At 38.6% G+C, this 19,476-nt stretch overlaps 5 protein-coding genes and 1 long non-coding RNA gene across 9 annotated transcripts; 3 read left to right on the top strand and 3 right to left on the bottom strand.

The window, feature by feature from the left end:
- Positions 1–1,058: 1,058 nt before the first annotated feature.
- zdhhc4 (zDHHC palmitoyltransferase 4) lies at positions 1,059–5,235 on the top strand. The gene is made up of 7 exons (XM_077000291.1): positions 1,059–1,140; positions 1,445–1,582; positions 2,098–2,171; positions 2,579–2,757; positions 2,833–2,958; positions 3,242–3,486; positions 3,926–5,235. The coding sequence occupies exons 2-7, from the start codon at positions 1,460–1,462 to the stop codon at positions 4,214–4,216; spliced, it is 1,038 nt and encodes a 345-aa protein (XP_076856406.1). The 5' UTR covers positions 1,059–1,140; positions 1,445–1,459; the 3' UTR covers positions 4,217–5,235.
- LOC143510681 (uncharacterized) lies at positions 2,866–3,980 on the bottom strand. Its single transcript, XR_013130051.1, has 2 exons — positions 3,848–3,980; positions 2,866–3,496 (listed from the first exon to the last, which is right to left on the bottom strand). It is a non-coding gene; the product is annotated as an uncharacterized LOC143510681 (long non-coding RNA).
- Positions 5,236–6,419: 1,184 nt separating the features above from the next.
- pgp (phosphoglycolate phosphatase) lies at positions 6,420–8,710 on the top strand. The gene is made up of 2 exons (XM_077000293.1): positions 6,420–7,614; positions 7,737–8,710. Exons 1-2 carry the CDS (start codon positions 7,020–7,022, stop codon positions 8,060–8,062), a joined length of 921 nt encoding a protein of 306 aa, XP_076856408.1. The 5' UTR covers positions 6,420–7,019; the 3' UTR covers positions 8,063–8,710.
- A 219-nt stretch (positions 8,711–8,929) lies between these two features.
- bricd5 (BRICHOS domain containing 5) lies at positions 8,930–11,861 on the top strand. 2 transcript variants are annotated; one of them, XM_077000296.1, is made up of 6 exons: positions 8,930–9,202; positions 9,490–9,618; positions 9,858–10,007; positions 10,088–10,192; positions 10,935–11,088; positions 11,459–11,861. In XM_077000296.1, the coding sequence occupies exons 1-6, from the start codon at positions 9,149–9,151 to the stop codon at positions 11,548–11,550; spliced, it is 684 nt and encodes a 227-aa protein (XP_076856411.1). In that variant the 5' UTR covers positions 8,930–9,148; the 3' UTR covers positions 11,551–11,861. The 2 variants fall into 2 exon arrangements, with proteins under 2 accessions (XP_076856411.1, XP_076856412.1); XM_077000297.1 differs by having other exon boundaries at positions 9,870–10,007; positions 11,459–11,597.
- Positions 11,862–12,275: 414 nt separating this feature from the next.
- Positions 12,276–15,252, bottom strand: mlst8 (MTOR associated protein, LST8 homolog (S. cerevisiae)). Its single transcript, XM_077000292.1, has 9 exons — positions 15,104–15,252; positions 14,705–14,874; positions 14,489–14,540; positions 14,240–14,402; positions 14,071–14,146; positions 13,777–13,929; positions 13,523–13,647; positions 13,241–13,404; positions 12,276–12,944 (listed from the first exon to the last, which is right to left on the bottom strand). The coding sequence occupies exons 2-9, from the start codon at positions 14,831–14,833 to the stop codon at positions 12,826–12,828; spliced, it is 981 nt and encodes a 326-aa protein (XP_076856407.1). The 5' UTR covers positions 14,834–14,874; positions 15,104–15,252; the 3' UTR covers positions 12,276–12,825.
- Positions 15,253–15,376: 124 nt separating this feature from the next.
- Positions 15,377–19,474, bottom strand: meiob (meiosis specific with OB-fold). Of its 3 annotated transcripts, XM_077000289.1 has the most exons (14): positions 19,336–19,474; positions 19,059–19,132; positions 18,835–18,892; positions 18,516–18,647; positions 18,328–18,400; positions 17,962–18,157; positions 17,763–17,863; positions 17,612–17,664; positions 17,421–17,516; positions 17,217–17,309; positions 16,978–17,122; positions 16,690–16,876; positions 16,233–16,319; positions 15,377–15,807 (listed from the first exon to the last, which is right to left on the bottom strand). In XM_077000289.1, the coding sequence occupies exons 2-14, from the start codon at positions 19,122–19,124 to the stop codon at positions 15,703–15,705; spliced, it is 1,392 nt and encodes a 463-aa protein (XP_076856404.1). In that variant the 5' UTR covers positions 19,125–19,132; positions 19,336–19,474; the 3' UTR covers positions 15,377–15,702. The 3 variants fall into 3 exon arrangements, with proteins under 3 accessions (XP_076856404.1, XP_076856403.1, XP_076856405.1); XM_077000288.1 differs by having other exon boundaries at positions 19,059–19,342; XM_077000290.1 differs by lacking the exon at positions 16,233–16,319 and having other exon boundaries at positions 19,059–19,342.
- Between the last annotated feature and the right edge of the window lie 2 nt (positions 19,475–19,476).

The raw sequence follows: 19,476 nt of genomic DNA, 5'->3' as shown, positions 1-19,476 counted from the left end.
AATCATTGTGGTTTACAGTATACAGAAATATCTCAGAGTTTTGATGGTAAGACAAAGAAAATTAATACATTTGCTACTTCTAATGTGCTAGCAGTGTTTTCTTGAGGAAATTATCATATTCATATAAACAAGTAACATAAAAAGAACAAATGAACAGAGTACTGAACTATGACCAAAATTCTTGATGGTAAGTGTATGTTGAGCCTCTAAAACATAGCTGAGTACAGGAAAGACAGATAAACCGAAATGCATCAAGGCTGAAAAACTAAACAGTTTGTTTACCATGTTACGTCACATTTGGGCATAATAATGATGTTGTGCTCAAAGAAATGCATGTGACGTGTTAGCCCAAACATAATGTTTGCCATTGGTCCATGACATAACGTTGCCCAGGCAGAGATACACACATACCTTTTTAAGAACTCTGTGTCCGTTGTTTAATAAGTGCCTGAAGGTTTTTTCTCTGTGCTGGTAGTTTCTTAAGGCATCAGTCTGCTAGGGTTCTTAGTAGTTGTGTAACATGATAACTGTTTGCAGCTCCAACTAGGCATCGGTCATAGCAACCTGAGCCTGGATTGATGGCTACTGGTATAGGTGTATCTAGAATTGCCCTGATACACTATCACAACAGGAAGCAATTAAATAATTACATTTCCCTCAAAACAGTAGTGTCAGATTAACACATAATTAGCAGACGTTTTCACATTGTTATGTATAAACATACATTTCAACAAAATACATATAGCCCATTAATAAGTAGTGGATAATAAATATGTTATATGAATATGTGAAATATATGAATATATTTTTGCAACATAAAGTGAAATAAAGTGAGGAAAAAAACATGAAAAAGAAAACCCCAGAAAATGCTTCCTGCTATTTTGTGAGTCAAAACTCCAAATATTAAAGGTTTCTATATCACAAATGTAACGTGATTGTTTAAATACCTGCAACATTAATTATCATTAATAATTATTTAAATGATACACAAGATGATTAGTAGAAGTTTTAACATGATTGGGGACTTTTATTCTGACGTTGTGTAACTGTGGATTTTCGTCACTACTACCGAGGAATAAGAAGGCATGAGGAAATACACTCCCGATTATAGATATAAGGATGGTGTACACATGACGAAAGGTAAAAAGATGGTCACATGCCAATTACTGTAATTAGTTATTCCAAAAATATTTTGTGATGCATACGTAAAAACGAATGAATTGTATTTGGTTAAATTTGGTCAAGCTGTATTTTTAGCTAGCAAAAGTTGGAGAGCTTTGCTTACAGACTAGCTAACTAGCCAGCTAACTTGCTGTTCAAGTCATTTTACCCGCTAGATATCTCGTACACATTTGCTCCGTAGTGTACATTGAGAGCTGAAACTAATAGAAAAGATCAAATCTGAAAATTTGGCTTTATTTACCATGCTTTCCTGTTTCTACAGTGTTTCGGGCAAGAAATGGACTTTCTGACTCTATTTTGCATCTATGTGGTAGTTGTATTCACCTGCATTGCTCTCGTTTGTAAGTACTCTGGACAACAACAGACTCCTTTTGGGCGGCTGTACACCACCATCACCGAGGTAATACTCAAGTGTTGTACAGGGTGGCGCTGTACTCTCAAAAATCTCAAGCATTAAATGGATTTATGGAAAAATAAAAATTCAAGAATACTGAAATATTTAAATGTTCCCACCAGACAAAGTGGCAATGAACCTTGCAGTCCAAGGGATGAGCCTCGAAATAACCACTACCTCCATGTCATTTTTTTCAACTGACATCAGTTAGGTAATCATAGTTACTGTAATTTACCTGGCAGCAGAGGTAGAGCCCAGTGCTAGCAACACCAGGGTCATGGGTTCGAGGCTCCAGGGGGCACGCATTGTCATACTGATGAATGTATTTATGTTTCACTAGATAAGCGCATCTGCCCACTACTGAAAATGCAAATATTGTTATCCTGTCCAGGGCGGTTATGGTCAATAGCATGGCTCAAAGCACACAAACCCACTACAGTTCACTTCTAAGCCTTGTAGAAATGAAAAGTTAATTATAATCGGACACATTTTTGTGAAGTAATTTCTGAAAAATGACCTAGGTTGTTTCTCCATGGATTCCACAATGTATTCAAAACATTTGCCAAAGGAGTGTGCACAGACTGTTTCATCAGAGGTGAGAATTTCAAGAAAATTTCCCATGATTACATTCATTCATGTATGTTGTGTATGATGAACCTATGAGTATCTGCTAGCTTACTCAATGTATAAGAATTGATTTGTCTCATTGAAATTCAGACAATCCAGTTCAAAATCCCAAGTTATATGGCACATATCTTCCTTAATATGTGTTTGTATTAGTCAATTCTTGCACTTATTTGCCAAGACTCCTTTGCAGGATATTTCCTAATGTCCGGAGTCTCTTGTAACTTGATGGCCTTATGAGAGCACACACAAAAATTTTATTAATCTGTGTAAAATGTTATTTGTTACATTTCTGTGTGACCTTACTGCTTCTTACTGTTTCTGTTTGTATGATTTAAACAAATATCCTCATATATATGGATGTTTTTCCTCCAACAGAAACAACTTATTCATTTACTTGCACCTTATCCTTGAAGTTGCTGTATATGGAGAATTCTCATACGAGGTCTTTGGGTTCTGTTTGGAAATGGACACCAGGTTGATTTATGCATGTATTCCATATGCACTCCTGGTGATAAAATCCTGCTTCTTCTACCTCTGTTGTCATAGTGATCCAGGTAAACAAAATAAAACCATTAGTGCATCATAATATACCAAATCAGGAGGTAACAATACATTATTTGCCTCTTCAGGTACACTAACGAAGAAAAACCATGCAACACTACTGAAGGTATACCAATATGATGATAAGTTGTTTCAAGAGGGAATTGTGTGCCCAACATGTCAGTTGACGAAACCGGCCAGGTCTAAGCACTGTAGTAAGTATTACAGTAAAAACAATTGCACAGAACATGTGTGAAATCTCACCTTACATTTCTGAACATTGCTGGCACCTTTCCATGCAGAATCTAGATGCTTTCAGATAACATTATCCAGTAGCTCTTACATTCTTTCTTGTGACAATAACTGGGAAAAGCATTTCATTTTCACCAGTAACTGCCCATGCACATTGGTTCAGAGTCCCTCACCATCTTCCACATATTTCTAACCTTGCCTTTCTCTAAAACATAAAAATCTTTAAATTGTTATACTTGTGTGCAGGGCTCTGCAACCGATGTGTCCAGAGATACGACCACCACTGTGTGTGGGTAAATAACTGCATTGGTGCACAGAACACTAGATACTTCCTGCTTTACCTGCTAAGTGTGTGTGCCATAGCAGGTGACATGGCACTGCTGACAGCAGACATGCTGTTCCATGCTGTCCTGCGCTCTGGCCTCATGCATACACACTACATTGATGAGCAGGGTCAACAGCAGTCTGCAGGGATAACATTCGTCATACAGGTATCCAGCCCTGGTGCACACAAATGGTTAAAATTACATTTTGTAAGGATATTTAAAATTTAAGATCTCTACTTTCTTCATGAGTAGCTGGTTTATAGATGTTGTAATTCCTTGGGAGTTAAGACAGATGTCGATGCAGTAACACTAGTTTTTGCTGTTGATGGAGTTTGTGCTATCCCTCTCTTAGTGTAACCAAACACTCATCAGCCCTATGAGCAGGTTTTCTCTAAGCAAAATAGTAGTATGAGACCCTTATATGATCTTCCCTGTGTGCTAGTGCTAGTGTTACTTTGGAGTAACACTTTAACGCAGTCATTTTTAGTAGCACATAATAGTAATAATAAATAAATAAAAATCGAACCTCACTATGGCTACATCCATATGAAACGCTAACATGAGCGGTATCTAATAACACATGACTCTTGGATTCTCTCTGCAGCACCTCTTCATGACCTTCCCCAGAATCGTCTTCATGCTTGGGTTCCTGATCTTCGTTTTTTTCCTCCTGGCAGGATATTCCATGTTTCACTGTTATCTGGCGCTGGTGAATCAGACCTCCAACGAATGGTTCAAACGGAAAGGTTATAGTTGCCAGCACTGCCACCCTGTCCCTGGGCACGATTGCCCCACTGCCTACAGTCCATTTAGAGGATTTTATCATAGGGGATTCTTGAAAAATCTTGGAGAAGTATTTTGGCCTCTATACCCTATTCAGAAGAAAGACAATTAAATCCTGTTTGATATACATTTTTTCCAAAGGGTGTATACTTTCCTTGTTTTGTTTCAGTGATGTTTTGTTTGAAATAGGGTGAACTTTGGTATAATGGGACAGTTTTGGAAATTGTTTTCTGTCATTTATTACTATAATATTAATGTCATTTATAACAACATATAATTTAAAAAACCTTAGGCATTTTATACATATAAAAAATCAAATACAAATGAAATCCTGTCTCTTCAAACCTCTACTGACCAAACTGCAAATCTGGGACCCACGTGTTTTGCTTTAACTAAACAGATTATGGCAAGGCATAAATTACCCTAAAAGAAAATTAGTAATTTTACTTGTAGATTTGTATATTGAAGCATGCAGTAACATATAGTATGTCTTGTGTGACCTCAGTAACAGGAATGCATTAACATAAACTTCAAATTTGATCTCTTGGAGCAGGTTTTGAAATCATAAATGGATCTAATTTGTCTAAACATCTAAAGAAATAAAACTTACTTATAAAACATAACCAATACATATTAAAACACGATTTAATTAAAAAAACATCTTAGAAACTGGAAAGAAAAAAAAAAAGTTGTTCCCCTCCAACCAAAAAAGCCATCTCTCCATTTTTTTCTGCAATTGTGATGGAGCCATCCTTCACATATGTCATACTTCACCAACTCTTCTGTCTTCTTGGGATCCTCTGCCATTCCATATCTAAATTTGCAATGTTTGCAAATGTCACTGCCCTCTACCTGAGCTTGGCTTATTAACAAATGCGATTGCTATTATCTTTTTGGATTTTTGCTTGTTGTATTTTTCACTGTGTATGAAAAATGTTCATCACTAGTATGGTGAAAAGATGGTTTCATCCTCTTCCTTTTCTGGGCTCTTTGCCTGATGGGAATGGACACCAGACTGGAGGAGGACACGGACATGGGCAGCCCTTCCCTTTGCTCTTCTGTGTCAGTAGGCAGGACAAAGACTTTGTCCTCATTTAGACCCCTGTGTGTGTTTTCCTGTGATCATTTGTGTCCCAACCCCAAAAAGGGATGGAGACTCTTGAAAGACGGTGGCCTTTCTGTTGTCAGTCCTGGCTCAAACGCACTGGACTGCAGGACCACCACATTAACAGAGAACATACCCGTACCTCTAAAGCCAGCCTGTGCAGTTTGGACAGTAGCTGATCTTGGCCATGCCTTTCTAAACAGTGAGAACTCCATCTTCTGTAGCTTCCTTCTTGTCTGTTGAATGAAATGTCATCTTTCCTCATTCCAGTAATCTTTTTTAAAGATTAGAATATTCTGATACCCACAGAATAGTATATTGGGAGAATACTGTAAAGGCACTTGCTTGTCAGTCTGAGCCTTGAAAATGACCGGCAGTGGCCCATGATCCCCAGCAGCACTGAAGCAAAGTGTCTGATGTGATCACTACACAAGGTTTACCCACCTCTGCAGTATCGTTTAAGGACAAGAAATGGTCTTGCAGTCTGGTCTCGTCCAAATTACCAATTTGACCTGTAACATCGGTTGTGCCTAAAATCTGCAAACGGCTCTCAAACCACTGCCCCCCTGGTACTGAGCTCACACAAGCTGCCCTTGCAGCTGACATGGCCTCCGTATTCCTCAAACTAGTGCCTGCATACCTATGAATTAAACTGTAATTTAAAAATAGTCTCTGCAAGGTTACATTAAAGTTTTTAAGACTTATAAATCCTCTCAACATAGTGGGAAACCCCTACTGGCTGGAGTTTTGATCTAGTTACCCCTCATCATCTACTGGCTTCCTACCTGATGCCTGGATTCCTACCTAAACCCTTTTACCTAGCCCTTCGTCCTGCGCTGTAGGGTACTTTTTGGCACATTCCATGCCCTGTCTATCAAGTTTGGCCGTCCTATTCCAACCCAACTTCTGTCTTCACAGTATTCATGTAGGACTCTCCTGCTCTTCGTTATCTGTTTTGCCTTTGGTATGGGAAATATTTTCCACAAACGTAACTAGATAATGCTGATAATTCAGAAGTATCACAGTGGCCTGGGCAAAATACTCAACATAGCCTACTTAACAAGATTTTGTCACAGACGAAAATGTCAACTAAAATAATGTACAAGTGTAGTTTTACTACGTAAAAACTTTAGAAACCCCTAATCAAAATGTAGGTTTTTATAACCTTAACGTAATTGCCTCAGAGTGCCGTTGCCTCTCTTCTCGCGCTTCTGACTTTGAAGTAGACTGAGCCACGGCCCCGGAAATGACTCCGCATCTACAGTGCTTTAACGTTTAAATACTGACATCAGAAATATTAACTAAACTAGTTTTTTATATAATTAAATGACAACCACATGAAGATTTTGAGGCTCAGTCTTAAGTATTGCGCTTTGGCCGCTACCCAACTTTACCCATATTCCCTAAAGGTTTTTTGCTGTCTCCTAAACAACTGCCTACAATTAATCTACACAGCGGTAGATTTCTTTATTTTTCTTGATTATGTCCATCATTCAATGGATAGAAAGTAACATTTTCTAACTATTCATATAGACTCGTCTCTATGTTTCTGTCGCTTTAAACCGGTGCGGAAGTGAACGAATGACTTGTACGCTAAGGTCAAACTAGCTATGTGTTATGCGAATGAATTACTAACGTCTCGCAGGGCTCCGGTCGCGGCTCTTTCTTTTAACAGCCCCGTTATCCCCGGTGTCTCCGTGACAGGCTTGGGCGCTTGTCAATACCGAAGCCGCTGACCAGCAAGTGGATTTGGACGGCGCCGAAATTGGGTTCACGTTTTCCGCTAACAAGAGTATTCGTCCGTTTGCCGATGGCTGTGTCTAAATGCGTCCATCTAAGCGGTCCTTGGGTCAAAGAGCTGCTCGGCTCCGTGGACAGTGTGCTGTTCGACTGCGACGGTGTCATATGGCGAGGGGATCAAGTCATTCCTGGCGCCCCCGAAGTAATCAATTCGCTGAAAAATTGTGGCAAGCGTGTATTTTTTGTCACAAACAACAGCACTAAAACTCGAAAAATGTATGCGGATAAATTGGCCAAACTAGGTTTTAATGCCAGCGAAGACGAGGTATTCGGAACGGCTTACTGCTCGGCGGTGTACCTCAAAACTGTGTGCAAACTCGACGGTAAGGTCTACCTCATAGGCAGCAATGCGATGAGACAAGAACTTGAAGCCATGGGAATTCAGACGGTTGGTGTGGGTCCTGACCATATATCAGGAGTTCAGAATGACTGGGCAAATGTTCCTCTGGATCCAGAGGTGAAAGCCGTATTGGTCGGGTTTGACGAACACTTCAGTTATACGAAGCTAAATCGAGCTATGCAGTACCTCTTCGACCCAGAGTGTCAGTTCGTCGGCACAAACACAGATACGAGGCTCCCACTGGAAGGTGGCAAAGCAGTTCCAGGTGACTATACCAGCTCTCATAACGATTTTGTTTTTAATGATTAATTGTAATTGTGATATAAAATTAAAACAGCATTTGTACATGGATGTTAACGCATATACCTGCTTCTTTTTTAACCACAGGGACTGGTTGTCTTTTAAAAGCTGTGGAGACAGCAGCACAGCGTCAGGCTCAGATTGTTGGGAAACCTAGCACTTTCATGTTTAAATGTGTGGCCAGCCAGTTTGGCTTAGACCCCAACAAGTGTCTCATGGTTGGAGACAGACTGGACACAGACATAATGTTAGGCTCCAGCTGTGGCCTGAAGACTCTGCTGACCTTGACTGGAGTATCAACGGTATCCGATGCGGAGGCCCATCAAAGAAGTGGATGCCCAATTCGTCAAGAAATGGTGCCTGACTATTATGTTGATAGCATCGCAGAGATTTTACCCGCCTTACAAGGATAGGCAAATGTATTAGGAATTAACAGTCGTGCAGCACGAACACAAGTGAAGCTAATGAACAAAAAGCACGTTCAGGAACTTTGCTATTTATTTACTCTTATAAAGAGTGATAGATGGATATTCACACATTTCCATCCAACATGAGACGGAGTAATTTGCAGTGGAGAGTGCATACTGATGTTGATAGTGTGAACATGTTATATTACACTAATAATTTGATAGATAAAAATGTTTTCCATTGTAAATTTTATCAGGTGCAGTGTTTGATAGTAACTTGACTTATTGTCTCCCCATCCCCAGTCATCTTACTTTTTTGTTAGACTTAAGATATCAACACTAAATTATAACATATACAGATATTTAAGCGCATGTGATGCATTTTAATATTATGTATTTAAAAAACTCAGGTACTTCCAGTAGACTAGATGAACTATGTTAGTTATATGATTATACAGTAATTTGTGCTTAGAGATTTGAGTGTCACATAGTACCAAACATTAGTTAAATATGAAGACTCTTTGCATTTTTTGCCTGCTTGTAGAGTTTAAAAGGTGAAAAATGAGTGCAATTAATCTTAATGGTCATCCTTATTAATTTTACCACAACTCCTTTATGTCGTCAGTTTTTGCCTTGCCTCGAACAAAATGCTCCTCTTATGAAGATGAAATAAATATTTACCAGAATCAAAATCACTGTGTAGTGTCACAATATTCAATATATTACCTGTAATTAAGCCATTACCTGATGTTTCCGTGATCATTACAGTGCCTGAAATTAAAGTCACCTTGGGCAGTCAGCAGCTAAAGGGCAAGAGCAATGGATCTCTAAAATAACTGACTCTTTGCGATGACAAGCCCTGTCCACAGAAAAAAACTGCCTCTCCCCTTTGTCTATTGTCCAAGGTGGGGTAGTAGCCAGTGGGTTGGACGATCTGGTGTGGTAGTGAATGAGGTGGGGGAGTTGTTAAAGAATGGCACTGAGGTGCTGGATAGGTATACGACAGGCTCTCTTGATTAGTCCCAGGCATGAACACAGCCTGATGCAGAGGGGGAAGACGAGGGACTGTGAGGCGAAGCAACTAAATGCAGAATGGTGAGGTGTTGGAAATATTCAGACACCAATCTGGAGGACCCACGATGCATGGTGAGATTTTGTGAAGCTTTCTGAATGACTACTTTTCTTTCGATTTGTTTGCATCAACAAGATTGCTTTTACCTTGAAATGTAATAACATAAAGCAGGTGGTATGCTGACCATTGCTTAATTAATTATTTGGTCCAGCTAAAGCATTTACAGAGAATACCCACTGACTGTAATATAGATCAAAATGTTCATTTGACTTGCTTGCAGAAAGTGTGGGCCTCTCATTTGAAACATATCAGTACAGCATTGTTTGGGCACAGTTATATTTCTGTATTTGTTGTGTCTTAGCACTGTGGCCCGGTAGGCTCATCCAGGTTTCCTCCCAGGGTGTTCTGGAGCAGCCTTGCAGCCATGCTGCTCATTGTTACCATTGCCTTCGTTGTCATTGGGAAGTTAGCACTCCAGTCAGATACACAGGTAAGAATCACGGTACACACCTCAAATCAACACCATTTTCAAATAAACTTACAGTAAAATGGTTACATTTTAAATGTGTGAAACAATAAATCCTACAGGTGAATATGCAAATGTAACATTGCGTTCTAGAAATTAAAGCTGTATATTGAATCAAATTTTTTATTGTTTGATTGCAAACCATTAAGTCAATTTGATGGTTATGGGAAACCCTAACAAACAAAACAATTAAATGTTAGCAGTCTTCATTGCAGGTTGTCCGAATCACAACCCCTGATCATCCTGCTGCTCTGATAAACCAATCGGCGCTAGTGGACAAACACAACAACATAGTGACTTATTCTGTGACTCAGGCCAACCACACCTCTACAGTACTCTTTGACATTAAACATGTAAGCTCCTTCTCTTTTTGTATCCACATTTGAAGCAAGATATTTTTTGTCTACAGAGCCTTGTCATGTCTCCCATTCAGGGCCTTGTATGCTATAAACCAGACAGCCAGGATACCTGCTTTCTTCGTAAAATGGAGACGACAGATTATGAAAACATGCACATTCTCCTGAATGAGTCAGAACAGGTAACAACATTTACGTAATAGCCTCTCAAAAGGCTAACCTCTTCATGAAAGATAAAAAAATATATTTTCCTACACGTTGGCATTTTAGCCGTGGAGTTCCTGAAACATGACATGACCTCACAGGAGGATCAGCAGAAGGCTTGTGCCCTCGTCTAAGTGCTGTTGCTTGCAGGTTGACTGACACTTGAACACAGCACCCACCCCAGTGCTCCTGAGCTGATTAGAGAGCTCTTTTGGCTGCTTTCTTTTCTGTGAGTCCAGAAAAGGAGTAATGGACCGCACAGAGTTCAGGCAAGCTTGGCCCGGCTCGTCTTGAATTCCTTAGCACATCTGATCCGCCCTCCACAGATCCCGTTACAGAATGGGACTGCAGAGTGTACAATGGACACACTGTTGGCTTTTTCCTGTTCTAAGCCCCTACTGGGAAGAAAGGTAGCCCTTCCGTTAACAGGGCCGAGACCTGTGCGGGACACACTTCTCTTGGCAGTTATCGAGGTGTTTCTGTGCTGGGATATGATCTGCAGAGAATGGTTGAATTGTTATTGGTGACATGCCGCGCATCATGGTAGAAATCTTGGCATGAGTTAAAATAATTTTGCATTATTTAACTTTTTAAAGAACACAATAAATGGTGTAATTACAAACTTTGTGTTTAATTAAAACCATACAATAAACAGATTTGTATGGCACCATGTAGCCACAATTCCTCACACTGCAATAATTCTCAGTATGATTATTTCAGGTGACTCAGGTCTGGCTGGTGAGTAACGAGACCCAGAGACACATGGAGTTTTTGGGTGTTTTAGGAGGCAGCCGTGTGGATTCCTCAACACTTCAGAAACCACTGCAGACTCTCTGCCATCAGAAACCTGTGTACTGGACCACAAGATCTGACAGTAAGACATCCCTTACAAACTCAGCCTACACTAAATGTAAATAGTTTAGTCATAATTGATATAATCATATTTTGAAATCTCAGAGATTTGTTATAACAAGATGTTTATTCCTTTTGTCATCATAAAGACAAAATATGAAAGTGTGTAGAAATCAGGTATTGCATAACAAGCTAAGTAAATCGACACAGTGGGGAGCTCTTTAAAGAGCAATGCATGACAAAGAAACACAATCCAGCACTTCAGTTGTGACCTTTTCTAGAGGAGTAGTGACTAATGGAAACAAGATTTGGGTAAATGCGGTGATATTGTGATTGATATCAGTGCTCAGTGTTCCACCGCACTCACCTGGGCTTCTCACACCACCCCGCAGGTCCCAAAGAAAGACTCATTTACTTCTGCATCGACATCTGTTTCCCCAGCAACATCTGCGTGTCTGTGTGTTTCTACTACCTGCCAGAGTGAGTCTCCTTCCGTCAGAGGGTGGCGTGCATGGCTTGGCTCGCTTTCTCCCTGCACCTCAGATCTGGCACAGAGCAATATCCAGGTGGCCATTGCTAAAAGCAGCTAAAGGGAGCTGCACCCTAAACCAGTTACAGACCATCGCTCGAACACAACCATCCACAGAATCCTGCCATGTAATCTTTGAAGTTACACTCATCGCCCTTCTGCTCTGTAAACCATCCGCCCGACCCTCGCCGTTTCAATGTTACTCAACTGAAAGACTCGTTGCCACTAGTATTTCTTGTAACCTGATGCAGATGAGTAACTGCACTGCTGGTCTATAATAAAGCACCATTATATTGAGTGAACCATTTGTCTGAGTGGAAAACACAACAATGTTGTAGAAGTATACTAATACTTTGGTGCTTAAAACCACCAGTATAAAAAGACAATAAATGACAATTTATGGATATTCATTTTACTTAAGATGGTAGTTATAAATAGATATGTAGGGGACCGGCTGAACAGTATTGGTGGAGAGAGCCAACGAAATGTCAAAGATCTCAAAATATGGGACATTTAAAAACTAAGATTCATAGCAACTTTAGCCCAGTTCAGTACTATGCCACACATTTTAATAAAAAAAGAATGGTAATGATTCAGTGATTTCTGGTTCCTTCCAATTATCTAAAAGTGAATTATTCTACTGTTTATACTGCTTAAAATGTTAATAAGCATGTACTTTTAGGATTTTGATATACAAGCTGAATGTGTATTAATATTAAATTTTGTTTACATTTTAGAAATGCTTACATTTCTTAATATGATCGAAATAGATCTGCAAATCATGCCTATTTGACTTCTAGTGCAACATATATAGTAGGATACCTACTAAATCAGGCACCCTTTGTTGTGTAATTCTGCACATCACAAATGACTCAAGATGAATCATAGAACTTTCCACTGAGAGCCCTTGAGTGTTCTCTCAAGATGTTCTCTCTGAATAGTACAGAAGTGATTGGTCTGATGAGTCACTTATGTTCCCAAGGAATACTGACTCATTCGCACAAACTGCATATTGTCATTAAATATATACAACAGTATGTCATTAAGAATGATCACATCACTTCTGTCATAAGCACGATGCCCTACTTACAAGTGCAATCTGTGTAATAACCATCGTCTAACATCAGCAATCATGATGGTTGATGCAATGCACAGTACAACAACTTAGTGATGGGAGCAGCCTGACAAAGGTCATGTTAAATAGTTCTGCTGGTATTACAGCACACTGTATCACCCAAGCACACTGTCGTTAAAAGCCAAACACACCACAGCCTTCTGATGGCCGCTGTACTCCCGCTTGATCTCCCCAGTCTCCACACACCACAGGCGTGCCAGGTTGTCTGAAGAGGCTGAGAAAAACAGGAGCAACAGGGCATGGAAACATATAAACATTCTTTCATGTGAAAGTGCAAAAAATTATATCCATCATGGATTATTTAAAAAACCATAACATCAGTGTCAGGTATTTACAACAAAATTGTACCTCAAGAGTGTTAAGATTAGTAGGTAGATTAGTAATTTTTTAATTGGGAAAATGTAGCTATGGAAGTATTTTCAAATGCATGGTAAAAGAGACTCACTCCCAGAATGGGAGTAATATAATGAGACATACTGGGTTCTGAGAATTGCTCTTCCACATGCTCACCTGTGACGATGTACTGGGAGTCTCCAGAGAATGCGCAGTCCCACATCCAGCCACGGGATGTCTCTCCGGGGTTGTTACTCTTAATGCTCAACTCTGTCATCAGTGAGAAGTTGGAGGTTCTCCAGATCTTACATGTCTGGTCAGCAGAGCAGGTGGCCAGCAGTCTACAAGGGAATTTTGATCACAATATATAGGTGCCAACAGTTAAAATCAATTAGCCTACTTGTGTCACTGGAAACAAACACATGATTTTTTCGAAATTATTATTAACGATTAACTTACGTGGAGTCAGGACTAAATTTGCAGCGCAAAGAATAGCGTTTGTGAGCAGGGATTTTAGTCTTGGGAATAAGCTGAGTCACCTCATCACCAATTCCTCCAGCCAAATTCCAGACATAACAGTTACCCTGTGGTAGAAAACAATAGGAATCATTTGAATAGTACGTCAGTCACTTAGAGTTAATTCCAAACAAGTTAAGTGCATACAAAAGAGAATAATCACAGTGTGAGAGAGCAAGCTGAAGAATTATACTCACTGAGCTATTGACAGCAGCCATGTAGCTAGCGTCAGGATCAATGTGCACAGAGTTCACAGACACCTCTGGTTCTGGGATGAGCTGCTCATTATGGTCCGTTTTAAGATCCCAGATATGGATCACACCACTTTGATCACCAACAAACAATTCAGCCTTACAAAAAGAAGAGACAAGAAAAAAACATGTGCTACTCCTTTAACTCCCTCTAAAGGAAAGAATTAAGAAAGGGCAACAAATCTACAGTAACAGGAATTTTCTTATGAGAAGCATGAAGTGCACTAAACACACTCTTACTTGGTTGGGGTGAAGGCACACACAGTTAATCGGAGCATTGACCTGGAAGATTCTTTGACACTGCAGATTTCTTGACCTGAGTGAATACAGGAAATTTTACATGATGTTTGAAGTCTAAGCATTTCAATCATTCTAATCATTTAAGCAAAATAATTGAATTATTTAAAACCTAAGATCCCAGATGCGTGCCATGCAGTCTTCTCCTCCAGTGTACATCCATCTCCCGTCTTCATGGAAGCCCACTGATGTAATATTTTTGCTAACACCATCATAGTTGATTACTGGGTTTGGATTATTTGAGTTTAGGTCATACATGCGTATGTGCTGATAACCTGAAAACAGAAAAAGAGTAAAAACCCACACTAAAGAACGCAAACACTAGTAAAGAGTTCACATTCGTCTGTATATCTTAACATACCAGCTGCTGCGATCATGCTCCTGTCAGGTGTTACCTCTAAAGAATTCACCTGCTGATGTTTGAGTTAAGTCGTCCTTCGCCGAGTGTGATTTAAGCAACTATGCATTCAATTTGGTATTGTTAAAAGTACATTGTAACGTAGTACAACACTTCAAGTTATACACAAATGCAGTGCACAAATGTATAAAACCCGACATTTCTCATCTAAAAGGATACAGAGTCCTGGTGCTGAACGGTTCTTGTGCAAATACCACTGTGTGCCTGCCAAAACCGCACAGTGTGGTCATATCCAGCGGTGGCAAGGATCACTGGATCGCTCCCAACTGTACCTTGGTTTACATTCATTGTTAATTTTCTAGTGCTCGGCCGTTTTCACCTATAAAAAACTGAAAACAAAATAATAAATATTTTGGTGCAACACCCAAACAACGAATTAATACCAGAATCTTAGCTAGTAGTACAGGCTACTGTGGAGGATATTTACCTATCCTGACTAGATTGTATACAGGGGAAGCTGAATTAACTAGCCAACTAGCTAGTAGCTAGCGACAATAATCCTAAATGTCAGACAGCATCCTCGTCAACACGTGAAACGTAGATAAAAGTCTTCCTTACCTGATAGAAGATGCACGACTAATCTAAGTAAAAGCACAGAAGGTGAAAATTCTTAACTATTAAGAGCTAAACTCACAGAATTTAAAATAAAGGCCAGTACTACACACGGATGGCCTCACCGAGCACAACCCCACTGAAACACATTATACGTTCATTGGTTCCGCCATAGAACAAGGACACCAACACATTTACAAGAGAAATGTCAAATGTATTTAATGTATTTCAGAATATTCATTTTATATATCGAGGAAACCATGCAAATAATACATAAATATTGTCATATATAAATATGAATAAATATGCATATACCAACCATACATAACTATTGTCATATATAAATATGAATAAATATACATATACCAATACATATTTACAACATCATGTCATACGTATAACCCACACACACATAAACACACTTTTCATGACATAATGCATCCTGCCTGACTTCTGATTTACTTAGTTAACTGTAATATATTTTCATTTAACGTGTAACATGTAACCTCAACAGTATAACACTTATATGAATCCCTTTGCACAATATCAGATGGCTATGTTGTTTAGCACACAGTGAGAGTCAAGGCAGACATGCTCCGGTAGACTCATGTGAAGGCAGCCATGCTTTGATTCACTTCCACTGGATCAGTGTGTGAACAGGACAGGATAGTCACTCTCATCCCATTTTTACTTTTAGAGGATGGAACAATCTGATCAAAAGAAAAGAAAAATAACCTATTTAGAAATGCTCTAAGACACAATGTTGACAAACAAAACCTGGAAATGTGATCTACACTGTTAAAAATGGGCAGAAATCCACAGTACACACACTTAACATTATTAATTGTATTTTAGTACATGTAATAATTTACAATTCTTTTTTACCATATATATCTGATTTATGATTTCACATGCATGATTTTGATGCAGCATTCAAACCATTCAATTAAAAAATGAATTTAAAAGAATTCAGGCTTCGTGAATTTGTAATTATGCAAGTTGACTAAAATTAGTATTTGATAAAAACAGCAGTCTATAATTAAAAGATATGGCTGAACTAGTGTTAGAGCCCTACAGGAGAATAAATTATGTAGGACTCAAAACATAAAAATACCAGAAAAAAGCATGTTAAAACCTTCAGATAAATTTTGCATCTTTCTAGGAGAAACCTCCACTTCATAGCTGTTCGTTCAGGCTCTGAGAGACACATGAATTCCTCAGACTGAAATAGAAACAATGTCTGCTTTTGTAAATCCACATTAAATCACAAAACCTATATAACGATTCCACCTTCTATTCCTATGTTCTGTCCCCTTATTTAATGAACCCCAGTTAAATGTAGATCACATTCTATGTAGACCACATGAGGACATGCATTGTATTTACAATAACTAAACAATTTTATGGCTGACTGTGGACTGTGGCACTGAAATTTCCATGCCATCTGCAAATAAAACAAATCCCCATGTTCCTAACACATTATTTATATTATAGGAAAATATGACAAAATTTTATATTTAAAAAATTGTAATTGTATTGCATACAAGCTTGGTCCATTCATAAAAAAGAAAATCTGAGTTTTCTGAACTCACAGTACATCCCAGGGTTTTTTCAGCAACTGTTCCTGACAGGCTGCACGTCTGCAGAGTTCCAGTGTGATCGCTGATATCCACCAACAGATGAAAGGTTGTTGTCACTACAAGTGACTGTCCTTGATTTGAACAGCCTGTGTTTGTACACATCCCAACTTCTTCACTGACTTGAAATTTGCATTTGGCACTAGAGCATAAAGGATACTCATTCAGATTCAGAAAAATTCTGTCAAGAAGAGGAATGTCACAAGATAGGTCTCACATAACCACAAAGCATTTTTGACTTACCACCTGCTCTGAATAATTTTGGATATGGAGGAATCCAATCCTAGAGTGGTGATGAACCCATATGTAATACCATAGAAGGCGTCACAACTTTCTTGGGCTATCGCTTTAATTTGACTCACTGTCAGCACATCACTAACAGATTCCACTGAAATAAACACACTGGTTCAGTATCTCTCTGAAGGCACTCTATTATCATTTAATATTCATGTATGGCATTAAAATGATTTTTTTTTACTTACAAGATTCATTTTCACTCAGTTCTTGCTCATTTAGCTGTCCATTTTCTGATAATTCTCTTGCATAACTGAATAGCTGATTGGCTTCTGATGTATCTATATATTAAAAAGAAAACGGTTACAAATATAGTTTGACTAAAACCACCACTGTTTAAGAGCTACATTTTTATAGGAAAAGTTTTAAATGTCATGTACAAATTGACCTACCAGGGTTGATTGTAATGATTGTTTTTGAGGTGACTGTTGCTACCATACTGTTACGAAACGTGTCAAAGCTGATGCGAGCATCCGCTATGAAGAGCACTAGAAGTTAAATATAAATGCCTTAAAATATGCCTTTAAATGCCTTAAAACCTAATGTTAAACACAGTCATGTAAAAAGCCGTAAATTAGTATACCAGTTTCTTGTGGTGTCAGTGTCTGCACAAGCTGAATTGTCTCTCGATCCCAACTATGAATGAAAACATGAGAAAATATAAATAGTATATCACAGTGATTAAATTACAGATTTGTAAATCAACATGCCAGTTTAAAGGGAATTAAACATGCCATATTAAAGGGAAGGATGTCAAAGTCTCATCAAAGAGCCTAGTCTCTAGCCTCTGTCCTTTCCTTCCATCTGAAGAAGTAAAGTACTTTGGTTCACCAACCTTGAGGGGATAGAATGAAATACAACATATAAACCATGTACAAATTTATTCTTGTTGGTAAAATTTTCTCTTTGCCAGGGTATATGATAGTATCCTACCGATCGCACAGCAGCTAAAATGTTAATTAAATTTCCATCTAGGCTTTGTCCATTTGCAGTAATATCTCCCAGTGTGTAGAAGTCCCTAGAGTCCTTTACTGGTATGTGAAACAGAGGAAGAAGCCTGGTCTCTGTGTCTAAATCTGAACACATCCTTATGCTTGAGTGAGCCTCTGTCACCAGCAGTCTGTAGAAACTGAGGGACAACATGAAACTTTTTAAATATTAAGAAAAAAAACTATGTACATTGCCTGCTTCATTGGTAATGTATTACTGTGGTATTCTGTTGCTCAGAGACAATTATATACAAAACATCATATTTTTATATTGCATATTTCCCTAAGATTTTTAAACGTCAAGTTTTACCTTGGGGTTGAAGGACAGAACCTGTCCTCTTTCTCAGGATCTTTGGCAGCAACAAGAGGATTTTCAATGATAACTGAAACAAATGTGTTATTAACAAAAATAACTGAAAGTCTGAACTATGAGTTGTGGCTTTCTGTATGTGACCAGTAGTATGTAATCGTTAAAAGTTTTCAGAAGGTATTTCTCACCACAGTCTCCAATTCTGAAGTGGCTGCAAAGCCCTTGAATATACTCCTCTTTTCCCCATGAAGATACATTGATGAAATGGTCTGGTGAGTCTTTAATGGTGAAGCTGAAAGTGAATCTTTCAGACCCAACATCTGAAATGTGAAGAGCACTTTACTGATGACTCATATAAAATGTAAAAAATATGTAAAAATAGAAGGCACTGGATTCAAGAGAATATTTTAGTGGTTAAGTGGGAAGAAGAAAACTACATAAATATACTTAAAATAGTAATTAAAAAAGTCATGGGCCACAAATTATTTAAATTGTGAAGTCACTAACTTTTCCTATCTGGAAATCCTCTTGCATCAGTCTTTCCAATGATAATCCCGACCACATTCTGAAAACCCAATTGGTTTTAATAGTCATTAATAATTAGTAATTACAATAATTTAGGCCTTTGTTTAGCAATAGGCAGATACGCTCTGTGTTGTGAAAACAGTAATGCAAACACATTAACATTTGCAATCAAATTGAAGTAGCTAGGACAAATATTAAAATCTCACCGGGCGTGAGGTATTTTGATTTAAGGCAGATATTGAAACAAAGTTCTGTAGGGGAGGATTTGCCATCTTTACACCTGAAAAAGTAGACACTCAAGAGAACGAGGGCTTAGCATACATGTCCAGTGTGTGAGCCACCACAGATGTTGGTCAGTAAGCTAACTAGCTAGCTAAAATAGCCAGAACTACCTCGCTTTGCTAACTCGGTTGTAAAATTGTACTTGTAATAGGTCTGACATACGTTCGGTTGCCACACTATAGTTAATTAGTTATATCTTACCAGAAAACGTCAGTTTCACAAATTAACTCTACAATGTAGTGCTGAAGAAGAGAAAACTACAGGAAAACCACCTAACCTAACTAGCTACCAATTACTCTGGAATATGTATGTCGCGCGCAACTGATGGAGCGATAACGACGG

The sequence above is a fragment of the Brachyhypopomus gauderio genome, chromosome 3 (assembly GCF_052324685.1).
Source record: "Brachyhypopomus gauderio isolate BG-103 chromosome 3, BGAUD_0.2, whole genome shotgun sequence".
In the NCBI taxonomy this organism is placed as follows: Eukaryota; Metazoa; Chordata; class Actinopteri; order Gymnotiformes; family Hypopomidae; genus Brachyhypopomus; species Brachyhypopomus gauderio.
The sequence above is the reverse complement of the archived record's forward strand: the minus strand, read 5'-3'. Positions and strand labels throughout refer to the sequence as shown.

Bases quoted from the DNA above. Each gene is read 5' to 3' on its own strand.
- zdhhc4 (XM_077000291.1), top strand. From the start codon at position 1,460: ATGGACTTTCTGACTCTATTTTGCATCTATGTGGTAGTTGTATTCACC. The intron at 1,583-2,097 runs GTAATACTCAAG...AAAATGACCTAG, and splicing joins TGTACACCACCATCACCGAG to GTTGTTTCTCCATGGATTCC. The intron at 2,172-2,578 runs GTGAGAATTTCA...TTCCTCCAACAG, and splicing joins CACAGACTGTTTCATCAGAG to AAACAACTTATTCATTTACT.
- bricd5 (XM_077000296.1), top strand. From the start codon at position 9,149: ATGGTGAGGTGTTGGAAATATTCAGACACCAATCTGGAGGACCCACGA. The intron at 10,008-10,087 runs GTAAGCTCCTTC...TCTCCCATTCAG, and splicing joins TACTCTTTGACATTAAACAT to GGCCTTGTATGCTATAAACC. The intron at 11,089-11,458 runs GTAAGACATCCC...ACCACCCCGCAG, and splicing joins CTGGACCACAAGATCTGACA to GTCCCAAAGAAAGACTCATT.
- mlst8 (XM_077000292.1), bottom strand. From the start codon at position 14,833: ATGAATGTAAACCAAGGTACAGTTGGGAGCGATCCAGTGATCCTTGCC. The intron at 14,541-14,704 runs GTATCCTTTTAG...CTCAAACATCAG, and splicing joins CCGTTCAGCACCAGGACTCT to CAGGTGAATTCTTTAGAGGT. The intron at 13,930-14,070 runs GTAAGAGTGTGT...TCTTTTTGTAAG, and splicing joins TGTGCCTTCACCCCAACCAA to GCTGAATTGTTTGTTGGTGA.
- meiob (XM_077000289.1), bottom strand. From the start codon at position 19,124: ATGGCAAATCCTCCCCTACAGAACTTTGTTTCAATATCTGCCTTAAAT. The intron at 18,158-18,327 runs GTAAAACTTGAC...GTTGTCCCTCAG, and splicing joins TTCTGTCCTTCAACCCCAAG to TTTCTACAGACTGCTGGTGA. The intron at 16,320-16,689 runs GTGAGTTCAGAA...TTTCTATTTCAG, and splicing joins AAAAAACCCTGGGATGTACT to TCTGAGGAATTCATGTGTCT.
- pgp (XM_077000293.1), top strand. From the start codon at position 7,020: ATGGCTGTGTCTAAATGCGTCCATCTAAGCGGTCCTTGGGTCAAAGAG. The intron at 7,615-7,736 runs GTGACTATACCA...TTTTAACCACAG, and splicing joins AGGTGGCAAAGCAGTTCCAG to GGACTGGTTGTCTTTTAAAA.